The 22,246-nt window shown below is 34.6% G+C and overlaps 1 protein-coding gene across 2 annotated transcripts in view; it reads right to left on the reverse strand.

The window, feature by feature from the left end:
• LOC149786903 (uncharacterized) overlaps nt 1–21,622 on the reverse strand; it is a 127,998-nt gene extending 106,376 nt beyond the window's left edge. The window contains exons 1-5 of one of the 2 annotated variants that reach the window (XM_089977428.1): nt 21,265–21,622; nt 19,184–19,444; nt 5,167–5,757; nt 3,718–3,866; nt 1,213–1,423 (exon numbers count right to left, since the gene is read on the reverse strand). In XM_089977428.1, coding sequence (XP_089833554.1) covers nt 1,213–1,423; nt 3,718–3,866; nt 5,167–5,757; nt 19,184–19,444; nt 21,265–21,475 — 1,423 coding nt within the window. In that variant the 5' untranslated portion in view covers nt 21,476–21,622. The remainder of the gene's footprint in view (nt 1–1,212; nt 1,424–3,717; nt 3,867–5,166; nt 5,758–19,183; nt 19,445–21,264) is intronic. The other variant, XM_089977430.1, reaches the window with a different exon arrangement.
• Between the last annotated feature and the right edge of the window lie 624 nt (nt 21,623–22,246).

The raw sequence follows: 22,246 nt of genomic DNA on the forward strand, positions 1-22,246 counted from the left end.
CTGTCAGATCTGCAACCACTTTCATTTACAAGCAACTAGACATCCTAAGATCTTTTCAAAGTGAAACCCCAATATTCATATGACTGTTACTTTAGGAACATGAATGATAAGAAAGTTAACAAAAAATAACTACATGTACTGTGATAGCCATATTGAATGTCTAAGTATTTCCATCATTTTCACAGGGCCCGGAATGGCCAATTAGTCTAAAGCTCTCACCATTATGGATCACTGCCATCTCACCTCTGTCTGCGTGGGTTAGAGTCTCAGATTCAGCCAATGTGGGTATGTGAAAAAGCTTTCCAGTAGCTTCTTGTGGGTGGGTGGTTATTTCCAGGGTTTTCCCGGGTTCTTCCTCCACCATTTATACTGGCCACCATATATAGCCTATATTGTGCTGAAACATGGCACTAAACCCTATAACAACATAACAACAACCATCATTTTCACTGAAAACTCATTAGGCCATGCATGCACAGGGTAAAGTCAATATAAGCAATGTTTTTGAAGCCACACCGTATGATGTAAATTAAAAGGTAACATCAGTTCATGCCCACAGGCCGTATTTTGCCCACCCTGAACCAGACAATATCATGAATGTATCTGTACAGCTTGGATACAATCCCACCAATAGTTTAGGAGTAGTAATAGCAAACTTGTTCTAACACAAAATGGAACTTGGATTAAAAACCAATGAATAATCTTTTCTGGTTGATGACAAATGGAGCTAAAAATAAAGGCTCTCAAATACCAAAAAAAAATCCTATAGAGGAATGGTTAATATGACCCTCAACATGAATTTAGAACCCAATACAACTGTCGAGGCTTACAAAAACATCTGTGTGATCTGTGAATTGTGAGCTCCTTGTTTCTTTGGTTTATTTCATACAAGAGAAGTTAGAAAATACAAACACGTAGACATGTATAGAAAATAACTATAAAAATGATTTAAAAAATCAGACTTATTAGTTTGTAACAATGTGCTGGCATGGTAAGTAAACAAGAATTGGTAAAGCTATAATGTGACCTGATTTTTAAGTGTTACCAATTACAATCCATAATCCTAGTACAAGCAGTACTTAAGACAATTTTGCATAATCCATATACAGGTTAATTCAGTAAAATCTATTGACTTATAGGTTGTAAAATAGGTACCCAACAAAGAGGTTCTGTGTACCTGTCTGATGATACATTTAAAACTATTCTGCATACCTTTCTGAATGGAATTGGAGAAGATCTGGTCTGTTGCTCTTCTTTTTCTTTGTAGCCTTTCAGTAGATGTTTGAAAAGACTCTTGGCTGATGGACAATGTTGGCTGTTGTCCAGAATGGGTAGGTTTTGATGTAGTGGTTGCAGTGACCATTCCTGTTTGCATTATATGGGGGTGTTTATATTCCTCACTGCACCTAATGGCTGATTGTCTCTGATACAAAATATTATAATATTTAGTAACTGATATTCCCTGACATGAAATTCAATAATAATAATAATTTAGATAATTGCTGAATGAAAAACAAACAATGGGATGGTCCAAATATCAATTGTCACATCTCTGTTAAATGATGATGCAGACTAAACACTGCAAACTCCAATTCATCAACATCACGTTGCATAGTTTCTTATCAACTGAGTTAAAATACAGAAAGGTTGCTACAAGGCCTACGAAGGAAATAAGGCGCAGAAAGAAATGTTGGCGGGACAATATAAGCTATGCAATTTATATGAAATTCAATCATAATTAAGGGAATGCAAATAAGCTGGTCTGTCACTCAAGGGCTGAAAGACTGCTGTAAACTGGAACATTGTTTTCATTTTCTGCCAAGGTCTCACAGAAGTCAAGCTGCATAACAGATTTTGCACTGTGCAGAAAAGGGCCTAAAGAAAATTGATCAGTGACCTTAACTGTGATAACAAGAGTCCCTCAAATGGAATGACAATGAACTGGACAAAAAGAATGGCTATGTACAAATTCAAGACAAGACTATTTCCTATATTTCACCACTTAGTGTTGAAATCATCTCTGAAAATCTTCATCGATGACAAGATTCTGTGTTAGCTGATCTGGTACACATATTAGATATCAGCTTGGCACCATTTTTATTTGCTAGAGAGTAGTCTTTGTTAACAATCTTTTGGTGCAAATGTCATGTGATAACAAACATCCATTACCTGGGAGCAGTGACATAAAGATTTTTAAGGTAGTCATTGTGGAAGCCATACTCTATGTACAACAGTTACCTTTTCATGTACGACCATCAAGGAATCATGAGAAGTATATTGCTGAAAACTCTGTGTTGATATAGCAAACTATTTTGAGGGGAGTAGACACATGACAAGCTTGCCAGTAGCTTTCCATAAGTTGGTGGTTCTTCGTCCACAAATTATACTGGCCACAGTGTATATACAATATGCTGGCCACCATATATAACCAATCACGCACTGGAAAATGGCATTAAACATTAAACAACAACAAGAACCACAACTGAAGCAGCACTAACAAGATTTACAAGAACACAGCTGTGGTAGCCATAATGGACATCAGATAAGCACCATTTTACTTTGAGACTAACTAGATCAACCAAGAAGTCTTGCAACGAACACCCCTTGCTAATATCAGTTTCTAGTCAAGCAGAGTTGTGATAACAAGATGTTTATGATGGCTACCATGGCAGCTATATTGGATATCAAATCAGCACTATTTGTTTAGGATCAGCTAGATATCATAAGAAGTCTTTAAATAAACCATATGGTGATAAGACCATCCATTCAGTATGAGTAATGATACTAAGATTTTCAAAACGGCTGCTATTGAGGCCAAATTGGATATCAAACCAGCACCATTTTCATTCTGTGCCAGCTAGACATCCTAAGAAATCTTCTGGTAAAACCCACATTGATCTTACCATCCCATTCAAAAATAGTGATAACAAGACCTTAGGTTGCAATAGTTTCGCCTAGGACCAACCAGAAATCATAAGAAGTCTCTCAGTGAAAACCCGATGCTGACATGACCATCCCATCCATTACGAAGTATCAATAACAACATATTTATGACAAGTGATGTCATGGCTGTATTGGAAACTGATTGGTGCCAATTTTATTCAGGGCCAACAAGACTTTATGTAATGTCCTTAAGTAAACACCCCATGCTATGACCATCCACTCAGATATAATAGTAACAGCAATACTATCAAGATGGTTATTATGATAGCCATATTGGATATCTGAGTGGCATCTTTTTCATCTAGTTCCATCTAGACCATAAGACAAGCATGTATGTGAAGTTTCAAGGCAATCCCCCCCCACAAGTAGTTCAGAGGGAGTAGCAAAATGTATGTGGGTTTGCATTGGCAAGCAAATGATGTTACTCTAGTTACATATGAGCTCTGTCAATGGGTGTGGTCATGGGTCTTATTAGTGTATGTGTAGATATCCATATTTGTTAATCTACTATTTAACTTTGAAACCTTGCATGGATTTAGGCTATGGCTTTAATAAAGAAACATCAATATTTATTCTTCTAATTGATTACTTCAAAACTTGCATGTATTAAACAATCAGAACAATTTTGCAAGCTTCCTCTAATTCTAGCTGCAGGTTTTAATGACTTGTGACAATCACTAGCCATGGGAATGAAATGACTGTCACATTCCTGACTCTCATAAAATTGCAGTATGTAACATTCAGTAGCTACGTGTTATTGACCAAACTAAATACCTGTGAAATTTGATCAACATGTGTCCCCACTAAAATCACAGGTGGTGGGATGACTGTGTAAGATGTTGTTGGGGAATGTGCAGAATTCATGTTTTCTGTATCAGGTGGTGCACAGGAATGTACGGAATTCAGCCAGATCTCAACTAGCTCTAAAAAAGTCAGGAAACAAAATATAGCATTAACATTACAAGCATTGAAAGAATAATGTACATCTACTGGCTGACAAAATATTTACTAAACAATACTGACTTAGTTTTTGACAGATTTAATTGAATGTGTATCAGAATGAAATGACTTGAAACCAAAGAACCTGAAGTTCCTGCTTTTGCCAGACATTTCCAGTGGATCAAAGAATGTGACCTACAAAATCTGTTCAATTGGATATCGATCATGAGAGTTTTGAAATATCTCATATATCAATTAGTCTTTGATTCGTCCATTTAACTGCCAAATAAACGTCTTAATGAAGTAAAATGCAAAAGTCACTAAGTCAAGTTTAAAAATTATTTCTTTAGCAGGCAATCAATATAGGTGTTGCCAACTAAACTTACCTAAGATTCAAATGTATGTATTGTTTTCTGTTTGTCAGGCAATTAATCATGGTGTCACTGGCCAAGCTAGTCTGGTGATTGTGTTTTCGCAGTTTATTTAAAAGCTCTATAGCCACAAAATGCAAGACAAATAGAGGTCTTACTGGTTATCTCCTGACCATATTAAAATCAATATAGTTCAATGACTGCCCTAGGTCCTGTACTATAGACATTATATCAGTCCCTCACACCATGTTGTTTGTGTTCCTGTGTGTCAGCTCAGTTTAAAATAAATTATGAGAAGCCTAAACTCAAATTAAGGAAAGACAGGTACTTGCATGAATAACTGACTTTACAGGAAATGACTGTTAATTAAGTGTTACGTATTTTTAAGTAGTAAGTCTGCTGATTGTTAGCAGTTACGACTGAAAAACAGTGGAGTGACATAAAAATACTATTGTTGGGAAAAATCCTTAAGTCCTTATTTCTGAATGAAAATAATATGAAGAAATAATTAGTTCATGAGGAAATTAGTTAATTACATTAAGATATTACTATCATTAAAGTAGCATCAAATCTGGTGCCAAAAATGACACATTTGATGGTGCAATTAATGATTAACTCTATCAATCATTTCTTTCTTGGCATGTCATGTTTTATCTCCTTTAAATGCTTTTATGCTGCAACTAACAAAAATATGGTTATTATATTAATTTTTCAAGACCAGCCATATGGAATCAATCCTTTAGTACTCTCAATATTCTCTTCTGAATATAACTGAGTTCTTACAATCTTAACCAAGAAATGGTTACTGTTGTACAAACAAATGCGATTATTTTTTGTATATTGAAAAATATCTTTTATCTGCATCAAATACAAGATAAATGAATTTACAGATGAGATGAAGCCCAGCACGTACCATGAACTTTGCATTTCACTTTCCCTTCAGTGTCAAAGTAACACTCATCTTCTACAATATCAGTAATTTGTCCACTGACATCTGAAACTAACAGGTAAATGGCACGTCTTGTCAGGAACATCTGGTGTGTTGTGTAAAAGGCATACTGCCCTGCAAAGTCCCACATTGTTAAACGTGCATACTTTCTTACATCCTGCTTTGTTTTATCTGGATTTTCTTTCAACAATTTTAACATTTCCCTCAATGGATCTGTCTTATGACTTTCAGTGGCATTACTTTCTCCAGGCTCTCTTCCAGACATTATGTTATTTTCAGACTGGGTGAGATTACTCTGACCTACAGTGGAAGGTGATTCTTCTTGAAGACTAGCCGTAGATGAAAGATTCTGGTCAATATTCTGTTGAAGAGCCCGGTGATATATTACCTCTGTATCAGTGTCATCATCAGCAACAATGCCAGTTGGACTGTGGTCAGCTCTCTCCTCTTGAGGAGAGCTTGCAACCTGTTCCTGATCTGCAGTGCTATCACTTGTTTTGTAATTCTCATTTAGAACTTTAACAAGGCGTTGTAGTTTATAATCCTGTTCTGAATCTGAAATCAGAAGGAACAGACAGTACAGCTGAATACTGCTTTGCAACAAAAAATCAATCTGGAAATGAAAAATGAAAATACAACTTCAATGATCTTTTGTTTCTCCACTACATGTGGTGGGCCAGATAAGTCACTCCATGCTACTGCAAGTTTAAATAATGTGGTGGTGGTGGTGGGGTAGATACCAAGCAACTCAACACCAATAATCTTTTGGTGCATGTGTACATCCACCACATAGGGGTTGACAGGGAGTGACTGACAGTAAAATAGTCAATGCAAGAAGACTACCACTGGAATGTATGTATGTATGTATGTATGTGTGTGTGTATCTGTGTGTGTTTGTGTTTGTGTGTGTGTGTGTGTATGTATGTATGTAAACAGCATCAATAACAGCTACATGGCATCAATAAAAAGCAAAATAAAAAAATGTAAAAATGAGGATTGTACAAGAACTTAGAAAAAATAAACCCTCTCAAACAAATGTAAACACTGCTAGAAAATAAAATCTAAAAATGATGCTCTAATTTTATAAAATGCATACATAGAAACTGGTTGTAAACAATAACTGCCCTTGAAAAGACTATGAAATCAGCGATTAGTAATCATATAGCAAATGACTATTCATCATTAAGCTGATTACAAGTTTAACAAATGCAAATATAATCTCAACAGCAATTAAGCATTCAGTGCATGTTTGTTTTGAAAACATTGCCTAATTAATTCCTTTTCCTATTCATCCCATCTTTAGATGGTGCATCACTTTGGTGTATAATACACACTTCCTTATACTTTGCAATTTATATGCTGTAGTAGCCTTCAAATAAAAAAATGGACATGACAAGGCAAAACGTTTAAAAGGCACATCCAAAAAATGCAAGAATGCCACTTGTTTCTTTTTTCTACAGTACACACATCCATATCACATCTTTGTGTTGGTCTATTAATTTCATATGAAGCTAAAGCAGTGGATCTTGGTTAATAAAGCCTTATTTCCCATAAAGCAGAGCTATTGATCTTGACTGGTTTAATGCAACATGATAATGGCATCGCTGTACCAAGCAGCAACAATCTTTATAAAAGGCTTATATTAGAAAAATATGACTACATTCATTTGTAAAAGGGACTCAGCTGTTAAGATTATTATTTGTGGTTAAGAATACAATGTATATGTACCAGTAGGAAACAAAATCACCATAATCCTTGGGATGTTTTACTGAAAGTATCTGTTCATGTTTGGAACATCAAATAGACAGTCACGTTGATTTCTACTCAACAACTTGTAACTAGGTATTTTTACTTGATGTTTATTTGTCAATCTTTTTTCTGCTCAGTCATGATGGTTTAATCGTTTCCAAGATAATCTGATAAATACTGTAGTGATTTTGCAATGTGACATTTAATAATCAGCTCTAGCCTCAGTTTTGGTACTTGCAAAAATGTTCAATAATCACAAAGCTTTCAGTGGTAAATCAGAGTGGATGGCAGTACTAATATACAGTAATGGAGATGAAAATACGGCAATGTAAAAGAAATTTTAAAAATGCAGTAAATTAACAATGCATATCTTGGTATGGTTTGTTGTTATCCACTGACATTAATATTAACATGGATGGTGCTTATGTTGTTGTTGTTGTTGAAGGGCTTAATGCCATTTTTCAGCACACGATAGGCTATACATGGCAGCCAGTATTAATGGTGGAGGAAGAATCTGGGAAAACCCCGGAAAGAACCACCGACCCACGAGAAGCTGCTGGCAAGCTTTCTCACATACCCACATTAACCGAATCCAAGACTCGAACCCACGCAGACAGGTGAGATGGCAGTGATCTGTAACGGAGAGCACTTTAGACCACTTGGCCACTCAGTACCCTGGTGCTTATATAAAGTAACAGATTTTAAACTTGTATATATAGTAAGGTTTACTATACTATGATAAATACAAAATACAACAAGATTTTGAACTAAGCATAATTATATTTATTTGTTTATTTGTCCAGTTTGGTAAGAACTTACTCTTTTTATGTTCTGTGTTTTGTTATAGAATATTTAGTTACTGTAATGCAGAGGAAATGCAGTAATAGACACACAGTTCACATTAATTGCAAAGATAATCCAATTAGTAGAACAGGCGGTGTCATGTATGACCAAACATAATTATCCTTTAATGGCATACTTCTAGATGCAACTTTCATTCTTCATGTAAATAATTGGACTCGAGGTGAAAAGAATGAGTTAGCTCATATATATACATACAGGGTTAAAATGGTATAAGGGTCAATGATTACAGGCACAACAATGGGTGCAGTTTACCAGCAAACTTGGGTTCAAATCTTATGTAAAGAGCGAAATAAAATTCTGTAACCTGTATGGTGAAGTTATTTATTCATATTTATAGAAATCTGCTAGTATTATGAAGCATTCTGCTGTAGAAACCTGGGATAGAACTTTCCATTCTGTATGGTACATTGATGAATTTTATATTCAGTGTCCATTACTTAATTTCTTTCGAACTACAGTGTTTTATCACATTACTGAAAGTAACTAAGTTTAATCAATGGAAATCATGGATAGTATTAATAATAATAATAATAATAATAAGTACAAGCTTGATTAGGAAGCCATTGAATGTTTCTCAAGGTTCTATTCATAAATGTGTTATTTTGTAATGCTATTGTAATGGGCTGGATATCTAGCCTCTAAAAATTTTATACGTTTCAAATTAAGTTCATTAATCGTAAAACTCTCGGTGCTACAGTAGGGTGAATGGTAGTACCAAAACTACTAGACCTAGTACCTCTACTTCGCTGACCGGGTTCGCCATCGTACCTAGGTGGGTGGGTGGGTGTCGTCAATATTGACAGTCAACATTAATTTATCAATTAATACCTACCGTTATTCAATACTAAAATGATGATCGGCATGATTCTGGGGTGTATTTCCTATTCGCATATACACTGACCATAAATCATTCCTTGAATTCTTTCATTCCATGGTGGTGTTATGTGTCACCAGCCGAAATATTGGTCTCGTTTCCAGATTTGGCACATTTGGAACACTTTTGTTGTTTATATAGCTTAGGTGGCGCTCTACAGTTTCGTATTTTCCATAGGTTAGGATTTTAAAGAAAAAGAATTTCCCTGGCTTTGCTCACTGGTTAAAGAGGCTATTTAAAAAAGACCTTGTATATTTTAGGTATAATGCAAAGAACCTTTAATTCCCTTTATTTTGGTGTATGATTGATGGGTGTACTATGGGTTATAGAGTATACAGCTTGGCCTTACTTCAGATGTGCATCTTTCAGAAAAGTGCTAGCTCTACTTGGTCATTTTCACTTCCTGAACTTCAGAGGTAAATTGTATAAAAAAGAGCTGATAACTTTTTTGCATTTTTTATATTTGGTAATTCATTAATTGCACTTTCAGAAGCTGGTATTATCTAGTCTGGCAAAATTCATTTTCCCTATTTTAATAGCTGCTATATATAGTGTACCTTAGACTAATTCAGGCTGATCTTTTAACACAAGGGAGCAGTCATTTTAGTTAGCATTGTGCTTAAATCATGTAAAATTTCCAAAAGAAAATATCCAAAAGAAATATCATCCACATTACATTAATGTAGCATAGAGGTATGCCAACATTCTCTCCAATGTGCACGTTTTAAATGCGAACTACTTCACCTTGCATACGTCACTCTCTCAAAAGTACATATTGGTGAGTGCCCCATTAATGGTTAGTGGTCGCTTACGGCATCAACCATTTTAAATTAAACATTTTTGTATCGAAAATTTTGACCATTCAAAAGTATATTCGTTGTGTGCACACTTAGCTAATACTCTGTGTTATATAGGATTCTAATTACATTTATTAATTAGTGTGTAGTTCTTCTGCTATCAGTAACAAAGTTTGGTTGCCCCTGAAAGCAAGCACTCGCCGATTTTTTACCTGCGGTTGCTACCCAATGAACGTTAAAAGTTTACGTGCCAAATGCAGAATCCTGCAGAATTCCACAGGAGGTATAAAAGGTTTGTAACCGTCTGTGTTGGGACCTCATCGGTTTTTCGAGGGTCGTGTTATCAGCTCAAAACTTTTAGAACGTGCGTAGGAAAATATTTTAAATTTTTTTTTTTTGTACTATAAAGGTCATATAAGGCTGTGCGCAAAGAAAAGATAACTCTTTTGTTGATTATTTTCCGCGAATGAGAATTCATAGTTATTTCACGACTTCGACATAAATAAATGCAAAAATAAAGTTTTTATAATACATTTGGAACAGGACTGAGACTAAATTTTGAGATCTGCTTCTATATAACTAAAATCCTTTGTTCAATTTTTTTATTCTTTTAAATCAGCAGCTTTAGCTTAAATATCTGCTTAATCTGTTAAATTGTTATCAGACAGTAATTGTCATGATCCTGTGAGGCCAAGTCAAGTGTTTCTTGCCGACCTTGTTCAAATAATCTTTATTACAATTTAATAGAAATGCGACATCAAATAATAATAATAATAATAATAATCAGTGCAAGGTTGAGTATAGAGCAGATGAGTGTTTCCCAATGCTCTTCCAATAGTTATTTGTTAATATTGTAAAGCTGTTGAGTGTTTCTCAAGGTTTTGTATAGATGCTGTTAGTTATTATTGTTATGGCCATCGGGTGTTTATCTAGGCACTGTTTGAAGTTAACCCATATGAATGTAATGAAATGTTAGCCAATCTTTCTAGTCCATCAAAAAAGAATAATTTTAATATAAACTCTGAACATTATCCTTTGATATTTGTAATTGTTTATATCAACTTCTGTCATAAAAACTGTTGCTTATACGTTAAAGGTTATGGACTCCCAACTTGTTTGGGATGGCAGTCTATATTTTATGTCGGTGTTAATATCTATTAAAGAAAAAAAATGTCTTTGTCTTCATGCTTGCCATAGCCTTAGAATTTAACACTTCGGAAAATGAAAAGTTGGAGAAATGTACTTGTCTTGCTGAATCTTCCCAAGTTCTTTCCACAAACAATGTTGGATGCATATTAATATTAACTAGGAATTCAACCATTGAAATTTTGAAATGCAATAGCACGAGAAATTTCACTGGCCTTGGGTAAGTGGACTACTGTTAAATGTGAGCCATCATTAAGATGATAAATCAAATGCACACATGTACACATGCAAATAAAACTGTGCAAGCCTTCTAACCTAAACCCCCAGGTGGCCTGGTTAATGGCTTATATGGTGTTATTATATATACCACTCACCATGTAGCTATGTTACAAAGCAGGTTAGCATGCAACAGAGGGTGACTAAAAGCCAAAGGGTGCATACAGGGTGCAAGCAGCATATACACTTGTGCAAACACATAGAGAAGGATAAAGAACTTTAAAAATATGATACACATAGCGATATATACTGTGCTAACATATTACATACTTGTAGTCAAAGGATAATATGACGGCTTAAAAATTCATCCTTGTCTGCACATATTTAGAACATGTGGTTAAAGAATAACATGTCACTTCTAGTTGCTCTTTCAACCTGGTGAGCAGCATTTTAAGCAAATTCAGTATTACCGGTATGTCCTTTCTAAAATGCGTAAAATTGATTCATGACATGGACAATTTCCAAACTACTTGCATACAACAGCTGACTGAAAGCATTAGGTCAAAGTTCAATAAGAACATTACTGTTCTTATCACCAATTTGTTCTGATGTACAATTTAAAAGTCTGTATGGATTATATTCTTTGTGCATGGACATAAATCTGTTCACTGTTCATCCAGCACCTGTCCAATGGTCATCCAGAATCTAAACTTTCTATCCGTTCTTGTACCCGAAAATGTTTATGCCTGTATTATATTTGCCTGCCACATTTGTTTTAAAAGTGACAGGTGGGAAATAACAAATCTCTCTAGAATTTAGTTAAAATAATCTTGTAATCAACCTCAACATCATTGAAAATATAGAAAACCTTATTGTCATGTGTATTACATATCAGCCAATGTGGGTATGAAAACACTTGCTAGTATCTTCACTGGGTCAGTAGTTACTCATGTTATTATACAGCTTCTTCCTCAACCAAATAAGCAGACTGTTATGCATTCTTATGTTACTTGTTTAGGCTCGAATAAAAAGTAACGAAAGAGTGAAAACAACAACCTTTGAAAAATGTAACAAATAATTTATTTCCCTGGAAAAAAACTGTAACAATTGAAGAAAATAACATATGGTTTTAAGAATCAAATCCAAAAATAATCCAAGAATAATCCACGAATTAAATTTTAGAAGTCCTAATAATGAAATGTTTTACTGAATTCAAGTTTGAGTCCCAACGAATAATCCAAAATGGAAGGCGATGACGTATACTGTAGTCAGTATGGTGCTGTACCATCTACAGTTCTTTTTATCCCACAGTCAATAATATTCTGGTGTTTGAATTTCATAATAAAATTTAAATAAATGTCTTTGTCCAAGAATTCTGCATGAGCACTCAAATATTTCAAGGAAAAGAATTAACCTTTAAGAATCCAAATAATTTGAATAAAAATAATAACTCCAAACTGACACAACAGACACTTTCCAGTGTAAAGAAAAAGCCGTAACTGAGAAATATCTCTATAAACAAAGATTATAGTATAGGATTAAATGATCATGGTTGGGTATTTATCGATGTGTAAATTTTACCTAATCACTCACAAGGTAAATAAAATCCTTGTAATTCCAATTTCATCCTTTCTACTGTCAAATCAACTTATTCCATCAATAATGCATTCCAATTTAAGTAGCGCATACTTTCTTTTCATTCGCCGCTTCACATTGCCCCATAATACATAACCTGTAGAGAATCACAGGAACATATTGACTACTGTCAAAGTTACGTTTATTCAGAAAATCCACACTTTACATTTTAAGCAATGGCTACCAGTGGTTTCCACACACTTCATTGATTTACAACATTCTTGTTCAATTTTAGTCAGTCCCATCTGGTACGTCAGATGACCATGACCTTACACAATAACAGCTGATACAAACTGAACAAGTGTGCTAAATTAAATTTCCAATCTAACATGAAAATTTAAATCATTATGGAATTTGTCAATGAACAACGTGGATGCTATCCCTTACTAAAACAAAGGTAAAAATGTAATAAATTTTATACAGGAATAACATTTTATGTCATTCTAAACAGCGTTAATACTTAACAAGATCCATGTCATGATCTAATGTAAAATGAAATGTGACTACTACCATAGTTACGTTTATTCAGAAACTCCGTACTTTACATATTAAGCAATGGCTACCAGTGGTTTCAACATATTTCATTTATTTACAACATTCTTGTTTAATTTTAGCCAGTCCTATCTGCTACGTCAGATGACAATGACCTTTCGTGATAACAACTGATAGGGATAGAACAAGTGTGCTAAATTAAATTTCAAACGGACCATAAATCATTATTAATTTTATCAATGAACAACATAGAAATATGAACAAGATGATATTACCCTTACCAAAATAAAGGTAATAATTAAATAAATTTTATACAGGAGTAACATTTTATATCATTTTCAAAAGCGTTAATACTTGACAAGACCCTTTCATTTATCTGATGTGAAATTAAATGTGCAGTTGTTAAATGTAGAGTTGCTCACAAAACCAGCCATATGTTTTCTTTGGTTGCATAGTTGAGTGTTGGAGTGCTGGAAGGACTGAGCGCTTAGAGTGTTCGAAATTCTAACTGGAGACTTTATCGATGGTTGCTGACTTTGATCTGAAGTGAAAGGTGGGTTCGTGTTTGGGTCTGATACAGACAGAGCTTGACCACCATTAGCTATATTTTCCAAAACTGAACTAATTAGTTGCTTTTGTTCAGTGCTAGGTCTTTAGAGACTCCTCATGTTTGTGGTCTGTCATAAACAAAATATTTCTGGTTGCAAACCCAGCATCACTCATAGCCTGAATTGCTGTTGTACGGAGTGAGTGACCAGTATAGGTTGCACTCCTGCATTCTTGCAGATGTCTGGCATGAATGAGGAGAATTGCTTTGGTTTGACCGGTTCACAAGTATACCATTTGTCAGTGAATTCAGGAGATCTTAGTGATTCTTCACTGCATTGTGTAAATAATGCCTTTGCTGCTTTGTCACATTTCCGAAGGAAATATTTACAGATTTCACTGGACAAGTGTTTGTGCCAGTTGCATACATTCTTTTGTCTGATGTTTCTTCAAGCTTTGCATCAACACCACCTTGGTGGTTTTTTTGAAGTGTTTCATGATTTAGAGTCATATACTCCATTCCAGATTCATCCTTTTCAAATTTTAAGGAAGTTGGGGTCAGTTGATGGTGAAATTCTATACATCTGGTCACAAAATGAATAGCCAGCAGATACCAACTTTTGAATCGAAGGGCAACAGGGTCAAATTTTTGAATATACACATTGATTTTTCCTAATTCTTCCAGTGAAATTACTTGGTAATGCTGGGTTGGCCTTGACATACCTGATTTTAAATTCAATTTCAGTTTTGCATTTAACATTGAATTAGCATTTTTGAATTCTTTGTCTTTGACAATGTCAGTATCTTTTCCATTGTCCTTCAAGTGTCTGTTAATGGCTGCACGAACATTTTTCAAGGAATTCTTGTGATATTCTTGCGCCTGATTGGCTGGCATTTTTGTGACCCTGGATGATAAAAATTTTGGTTGGGCCTCTGCACAGAATCTTCTTAAGTGGCCACTCAGTTCGTCTGGTCTGATTGTGTTGAAGTCAAGTTTGTATCCATTAATTTCAATACACCAAGCTTAAGTAAATATAAACATATTCATAGCAATACAATTCTTACACTTGGCAAGATTATTTTTAAATACACATAAAGACAACATGTCCTGCAATTTTTGTGTATATTTTGTCTACTTATGGTTGGGATTTATGTATGTAATATGGTGACATTATTAATTTTATCCTTCAACATTAAAGTCTTTCAAATTTATACAGAAGATTTATTTCTTGAGAGAAAGAATAGTAACGCAAAAAGTTATGTAATTTCTTTTTCATCGAAATTAATGACTACACATCCAAAATTATTTAACTTAGCAAAACAATCACTTTATGAATCATAATATACATTTTTCAGTGGTAGTTAGTCATGTTGTTGGAGATATCATGCAAACATTGTCATCTCAACAAACTATGCGATATGTTATTATATATGTTCAAAATCTATCCATCAAAGATATTTCATGTAAATAATCTGATTATTTTATTCTTGTAGTTTTAACATTTATAAACTTTATCCAGTCTTTTGAATAATGGTCTCATAAATATTTGTTTTTATTTTTGTATAAGTGGTCATATTCACACCATGCCACCAACACCCACACACGTTTGAAAATTAGCAAACAATAATATACAGAAAATTTAAAAATGTACCATTAAAAACGCCAATGCCCCATTTTATGTTTCGTTTAGTAGCCTCTGAGTATTGATTAATTTCAATAGCTTTTAAGTCCTCCTCAGATAATTTCTTCAATCTTGGTGTATCTCAATCAGCGGCCTCAAAATCAACTGTCCCAGTTCCCATGCTATTAGTGTTGTTGTTATGTATGGCTAGGGTGACGGCGGTCATGGGGTGCTCTGTGAGGGAATTTGTCAATCTCTGTTTGATTTTATCTTCAGCGCTTCTACCATCCATCACAATATCATCAAATCCATCTCCATCTGCTTCAATTACTGCTATTATTTCTTTTAATTCCTTGTCATCTAATTGTTCAAAAAAACTCCACAGAAAATTGCAGTGAAAAATCACCTTAGTCGGCCATTTTGCTTGGCTATGTAGCAGACGAATGCTAAATTGTATAGTCAACTATGAATATCAATCAAAGAATATTGGAAAATGTATAAAAAAGGGTAGAAGTTATATTTATTTGCTGAATTAAAAATTTAAAAGAAGAAACAATTGTTTCACAGTGACGTGTCTGCAATGTTTATTTATACTTGCAAACCGAAAGTAGTCCCAGAATTTATTGAAGTGTAAAAAATTCCAGATCAGTATCACGTGACCATTTACACCATTTACATCCAATCATATTGTAGAAAATCCATTACATTCATAACAATTGGAATTATAGTAACTTGAAACTCAAAACATTCCCGGACTTGGGTCAACTATTAAGAATTTTTTAGAAGTATTTACGTCTAAAAGGACGTAGTCCCATTATGACCTTGACAAAAACCAATCATTTTACTCAAAGAATAAGATAAAAATAAAAAGTTGTTTACTTGTCGCAGTGATCTCTGAATCAAGGTCGAGAACTAGGTCAGCATAAGATATAAAGTTCAGTGTTTACGATTAACTCTAAGGTGAAACTAATTTCTGGAAAATATAAATTTCCTAGTTTAAAAAAATTACATTATTTTGACATATAATGAAATTTAAAATAATTTTTAAAAAAATCTTACAATTAAATTAAATCAGATATAAATTAAATCAAATATACATAACAGCATAGTATATCATACACTGAAAAATGGCGCTAAACCACAAACAACAACCAATTAACATTAATTACTTTCATACTCATTAAACTAGAACAGAGAAATAAATTGTCTCCACAATTACATAAATTGCAGCAGTTGATTTAATAAAAATTGTTACACTGACCAGCAAGGTCTTCTCACAAATATATCAATCAGCCCTGCAGAAAATCTCTATTGGGAGAAGTAATATATGTTTATGAGGACTGTTTCAACTGTCATAAAGCTGTAGTTTGTACTTCACGATATCCCTTGTAGCAAGTTTAAGCTAATGTTCTGAACAGCCTTCTCCAAAATGTTATGGGCAACACAACCTTCCAAGTTATATTTTGACAACTCATGATTTGTGCCCTAGCATGACACAGTTTACCATCATCTATTGTTTTTTGGGTTTTCTTGTATACCTGAACGAAATTATCTACACCATTTAAATAGAGAAATGCAGATCATTCCTTCAAGAGTGGTAGTGACTTACATAAGACAATAATGTTTCAGGTTGGCCGACCATCCCTATCTTTCATTGCTGACCCTAGCACCACCACCACCACCCAGTAAAAAAAAAAATTATATGTTATTTTAGTCTTGGAAATTGAAAATTCATAGCAAATAAGAAAATAATAGCCGGGGGGGGGGGGGGGGGGGGGGAAGGCTCTGAAACAATATCAAATAATTTGGCCAAAGGTAACCATTTCATGGAAAGCTGTCAAAAACACAGATAAACAATTAGGATGAAATCAAAGGATGTTTCATGAAAAGTTAGATTACCATGTCAGAGATGAAAAGTTATCTGATAGTTTCTATAACAATTCATAATCCCAAATGGAATAGTCTCATTCCTGATATTTGCATTTTGATGTGAAAAATTATGTAAACCCGCCCCCTTTGCAGCCTCTGGCATTGGAAATTTGAAGATCTGCCTTTACATATGCAAAAACAGTTACACCTGCAAACAAAAATGTTAATGCCAAGGTGGTATGTAACTGCTCTTTATAGACATGAACAAAATGAGACTAGGATTATTGTGCCCATTTTCACAAAGAGAACCACGTTAACATCACAGAAGGAGAAATCAGAGAACCTGAAATAACAGGAGGATCAAAAATTGTATATTATATGCTTGCCAGGTTGTAAATACTATTAAAATCTCTAGATATAAGCCTTTTACATTAGTCTCATATATTTTATGTCTGCCAGGTGGTAAAAACTATCATAATCTTCAGATGTAAAGCACTCGTACATAAGATGCATACAGCTTAAACATATTCAATTTGAAATCAATATACGTCTTCCTCTTCTTATAAAAGAAAAATTGTCTTCTATATCACAAGACATACATTCCCTATGGTCAACGTCTTTGATACAAAAAGTCAAAAAACTATTTTAAATTTTTTGGTTCTACTGGACCTAGATCAGATGTCTTAATGGGATGGCATGTTGTCCTTTATTCATCCATCCATTAACACAAGCTTCTGATCACAATTTGCTTTAACTACTTGGCAAATGGACATGAAACTTTAAGCATGCCTTCACCCTATGACTGACTTGGTTCTGAATAAAAATCTTGTGCTGCTACCTTGAAATTTATATCGCTGTTCCTGAATGGTTGGCCATATCACCATAGGTTTTGCACTAAGGCGCTTGATAATGACTAGTTGGTCCTAAATGGAAATGATACTGATCAGATCTCTAGTATGCATAGCTGCCAACCCTCTAGGCAATTAGTGAAAATAGGGATACAAATTAGTGAATTCTGACATGAATTCATGAAGCAATCTTCGAGAACGGGAATGTTTGTCGGAACAAATGTTTAGCATGGTCTCCAGCTGATAAAGGTAGATTGTGTTCAACAAGAAAACTCACAAACAATGCTTCAGCATTGGTAGCTTGCAGGTCTTCCATCGCGAGCTGAAATCTTCTGCGTGTTTTTTGTGCTTTGGGCTATCAATGTGCTTCCTCGCATCGTCTCTGCCACCATGACTAATGCTAAAATTTGTGGCACGCTGCGTGCAAAAAAGCATGATGTATATCAGTGTTTGATGTCTGAATGCACAGCCAATTTTTGGTGTATTTCAAACTAAACTTCACTTTTTGTATAATACATTTCTTTTTCCTTGTTGGTGGAGACATTTTCAAGATGTGTTTTCAAGATGTGGTGACAAATGGTAATTCAAATCAGTGTTTGCAGCACATGTGCAGAGCAAAATTCTGGTTAGGCCCCAGTTTCTTTCAAAAGCATTTGTAAAACTACACTTATACATCCAGATTAAAATCCACTAAAATGATTGCTACCGGGCCAACTGTATCAATTTGCCATAGTTCCACTAATACCGCAGTACCAGACCGTTTCGTCAACTGCTGATATCATGACTATCGCTTAGCTGGAAATTATTATTTTATTAAAGATTTAAAATAATTGAGAATTGGGGAATTCGTGATTTTTTTGCATGTGGTGTGAATTCGTGAATCACTGGAAAAGTCATGAAATTCACGCCAAAACCTTGAGGATTGGCAGCTATGAGTATAGGACTTTTGATAATGATTAGTTAGTCCTAAATGAAAATGGTACAGATCAGATTTCTAGTATAGTCATCGTGGTGACCATCTTGAAAATCTGTCATTGCTAATTGTGTGGGAAATTCCCTTCTTTTAGTCGCTGTGACCTTCAACTCTAGACTCTGATGCTACATCTTTTTCATCCTGAAATTAAAACATGTAGGTTTCTTCCTTGCCCCAAATGCAAACTACTTACAATCTGTGGCAATGTTAGATTGTAGAAAACTTAGGTTATTGTGCCAAAACAAAACAGAGATGAATGGACAGATATCAGCACAGCACAATACATTTCACCTCCTGGTATGTGAGTAAATAGAGAAATGTATATATTTTATATTTGTATGCCCACATACCTTTTTCTCGCCTCATCCATTCACAGGTCGATAAAGAAACATCACAGCAGTTGACATAGACATCTATGCCCTCTGTACTACATCTCTCAGAAATGTTCACTTCCTCTCCAAGAAGACGCTTGACAAGGGTTGTCTTCCCTACACCCATATGTCCGACAACCATGAGTCTTATGTTGTATATAGTTTCCTTTCCATCTTTTAGAGCATCTTCAAAAAGTTGGATGGATCTCTCATCCATTTTCTGAATTTCTACTGGAACACCTGTGCATGTAATGGATTATTTTTACTGTTAACATTGAGGCAAATCGAAAAATAATGACTACCCAAAACATCATACAGTCAATCCTCTAGAGGTGCAAGATTGAGTCAAAAATCACCTTGGTGTCAAAACTGGGGGTCATACTGAGTAAAAAACAAACTTTGGTACCAAAAATGGGGGTAAAATAAAAACTTTGGGGGTCTCTGAAGCACAAATGAGGGCAAAGGGAAACACTGATCAGAGAGTGTAATTTCAATGTACACCATCAAAGTTATTCATGTTAATACACTGGAGACTTGTGCAACATTCACAAATCTATTGTCATAAAAGCTCACCACAGTTTATTGGTGTTCAATTTAGTAAACACATAAAAATAATAATCCAAACATTTAAATCTACAATCTGATTAAAACTGTGATATATTTACAAAATGTAAACCTGGCAGCACCAGTAAGAGTCTGCTCTACAATTATTAAATACTTCTAAAAATGTAACTGGTACATGTGAACATGTTTGCATTTGCAACATGTATAATGTACAGCATGCTGGCATGCATTCATGAACTGTGAATATATTTACATGTGTTAATTATGGAAATCATGCATCATATAAAGCAACAGCTGAACAAAATGACTGATTCATTTCATCCAAAAAAAAAGGCTTAAATTAATTCAAAGTGACCTAACTTAAGCACTTTTAAAATTGACAGGGGAATATTGCCAGAGTAGGGAATACCTGCATATAAACATGTATTTAAAAAATTATAAAATATAAAACAATTATATAAAGAATACATGTTGTCAGCATGTTTTTATGTTTGCTTTTTTGTTTTGTTTGGTCTTGATTTAACTTTTAAAATCATGGAAGTTCCAAGAGGAAGTGAAAATAACCAAGAGCGATCAGTCTTTCAATAGATGCACATCTGAAGCAAAGCCAAGATGTCAAATGTCCAAACCAAATTAAACTCATCAATCGAACATTAAATTGAAGGGGTTCGTTTAATTATTCCTATATCATCGGGAATATGAATGCGCCATTCATATTCAGCTTCGGCATGACAAGATGGAGATTTCTATAAATAATCGTTTGAGGAAAAGTAGATATCTGATACGTCTTCTATTGGTCAATAAGTTTCTTATTTATTTTCACAAAAAGAAAACATTATTAAAAGAATTTGTTAGAAACGAAAGGCAGATTGTGCAAGTGTCTATGTAAAACGGAAATATCCAACACCGCGAGATTATGCAACCTGCGAGAACATGAGAAACGCGGAATTTTAGACGCTGTAACCCAAGAGTGCTTTCCGGTGTAACCCGGATTGACCGTCGCGTGAAAATGGCTTCTCAACGAAAGCGCCCCCTACTGGACAAAAAAACTGTGTATTGCCCCGCACTGGTAATGATGAACGCTAGCTAGCCAGCCGCCATTGCGACAGTCCATAGAGGATTAAAATTTTTATATGAAATTGGATAGTAATAACTAAAGTGCAGATAGCTTAGCAATCATGAATAAATTTAATTTGGTACAACTATATTGGTATTAAATTTTAAAATAACAACTATTATTATAGTTGCAGTCAAAATCAATAAAAATGATTATGCTTGACGAACGACACTTCGAGTTTACACACTGGAGAATAAAAAAATATATATTTATTACGCTTTAATTTCATTTTATATATTTTAAACTGTTTGTCTTTACAATTAGGTTCTAATTGTAATATGTATAACTTACATTTATTATCCAAATGTGAATTAGGAATTGTAAATAAATAAAATATTTAGTTTTCGTTATCGTGTGATATAAAATAAAATGGAAATACCTGATTGATGTGAATATTCCAGTCTGTAGACAGTAATCACATTACTCCTAAGGCTTGTGGTGTAAAGTACTCCATGCTGGTCATCATAGAATATTCCATAGGGCCATGGTGACACTGTGTGTATGGTCACTAGTTGACCGCTGTCTGTCAGCTGATGAATGCTGTTAGAATTCCTGTCATACACGTAAATGAAATTCCTCCTATCAACCATTATTGAGTGCGGTATAAATCCATCATGTTGATACAGAAACTTTGGTGTGTGTGGATTAAAAATATCATATGCATACACACCGTCAATAGTAGTGTAGTCACGAGTCCAACACGAGATGTAGACAGTGTTGTCTTTTACGGCCAAGTGACTATCACTAAAGCCCACTTTACAGACCTCGTGAGTTGAGTCGACACGTCCATTTGTAAGGTTTACAACACACCAGCACAACATGAAGTCGTCCCATTTCACACCGCTGACAATGAGTTTGTCTGAATTCAATTTTGCCACTGAATTACATCTATTAAATCCTGTCCTTACATTTAATGTTTTGACCCGTTTTACGTCATGTATAGATTTCAATGACATGATTACAATCCTACTGTCTACCAGCCACACAGCTACTTCCGTCTTGCTAATAAGACAGACACCCATGGGACTGGACTCCAGTTTGTGTGATGTAGACAGTTTACCGTCATGTCGATTGTAAATCTGGAGATTCCACGCATTCTTGTCTATGACCAGCAACTTGTCTTCTGTCACCACAACGCCATTATAGTCGGGTTTACGGCCGCCTGTGGATAAAAAAAGAGACACACATCAGCATACGAAATAAACAAAATACAGACATATATACTTTTAGTAAACAATGCAAAAGAAACATGTACACATTGGTATATCTATTTCTGACCTAAAACATTGGACCAGTGTCGTAAACTTAGCCACCACCACCATTATCGTAATAGTCGTATTATTTATATTATTACTATATTA

This window comes from Sinohyriopsis cumingii, chromosome 12 (genome assembly GCF_028554795.1).
Source record: "Sinohyriopsis cumingii isolate HCF-2022 chromosome 12, ASM2855479v2, whole genome shotgun sequence".
Taxonomy (NCBI): Eukaryota; Metazoa; Mollusca; class Bivalvia; order Unionida; family Unionidae; genus Sinohyriopsis; species Sinohyriopsis cumingii.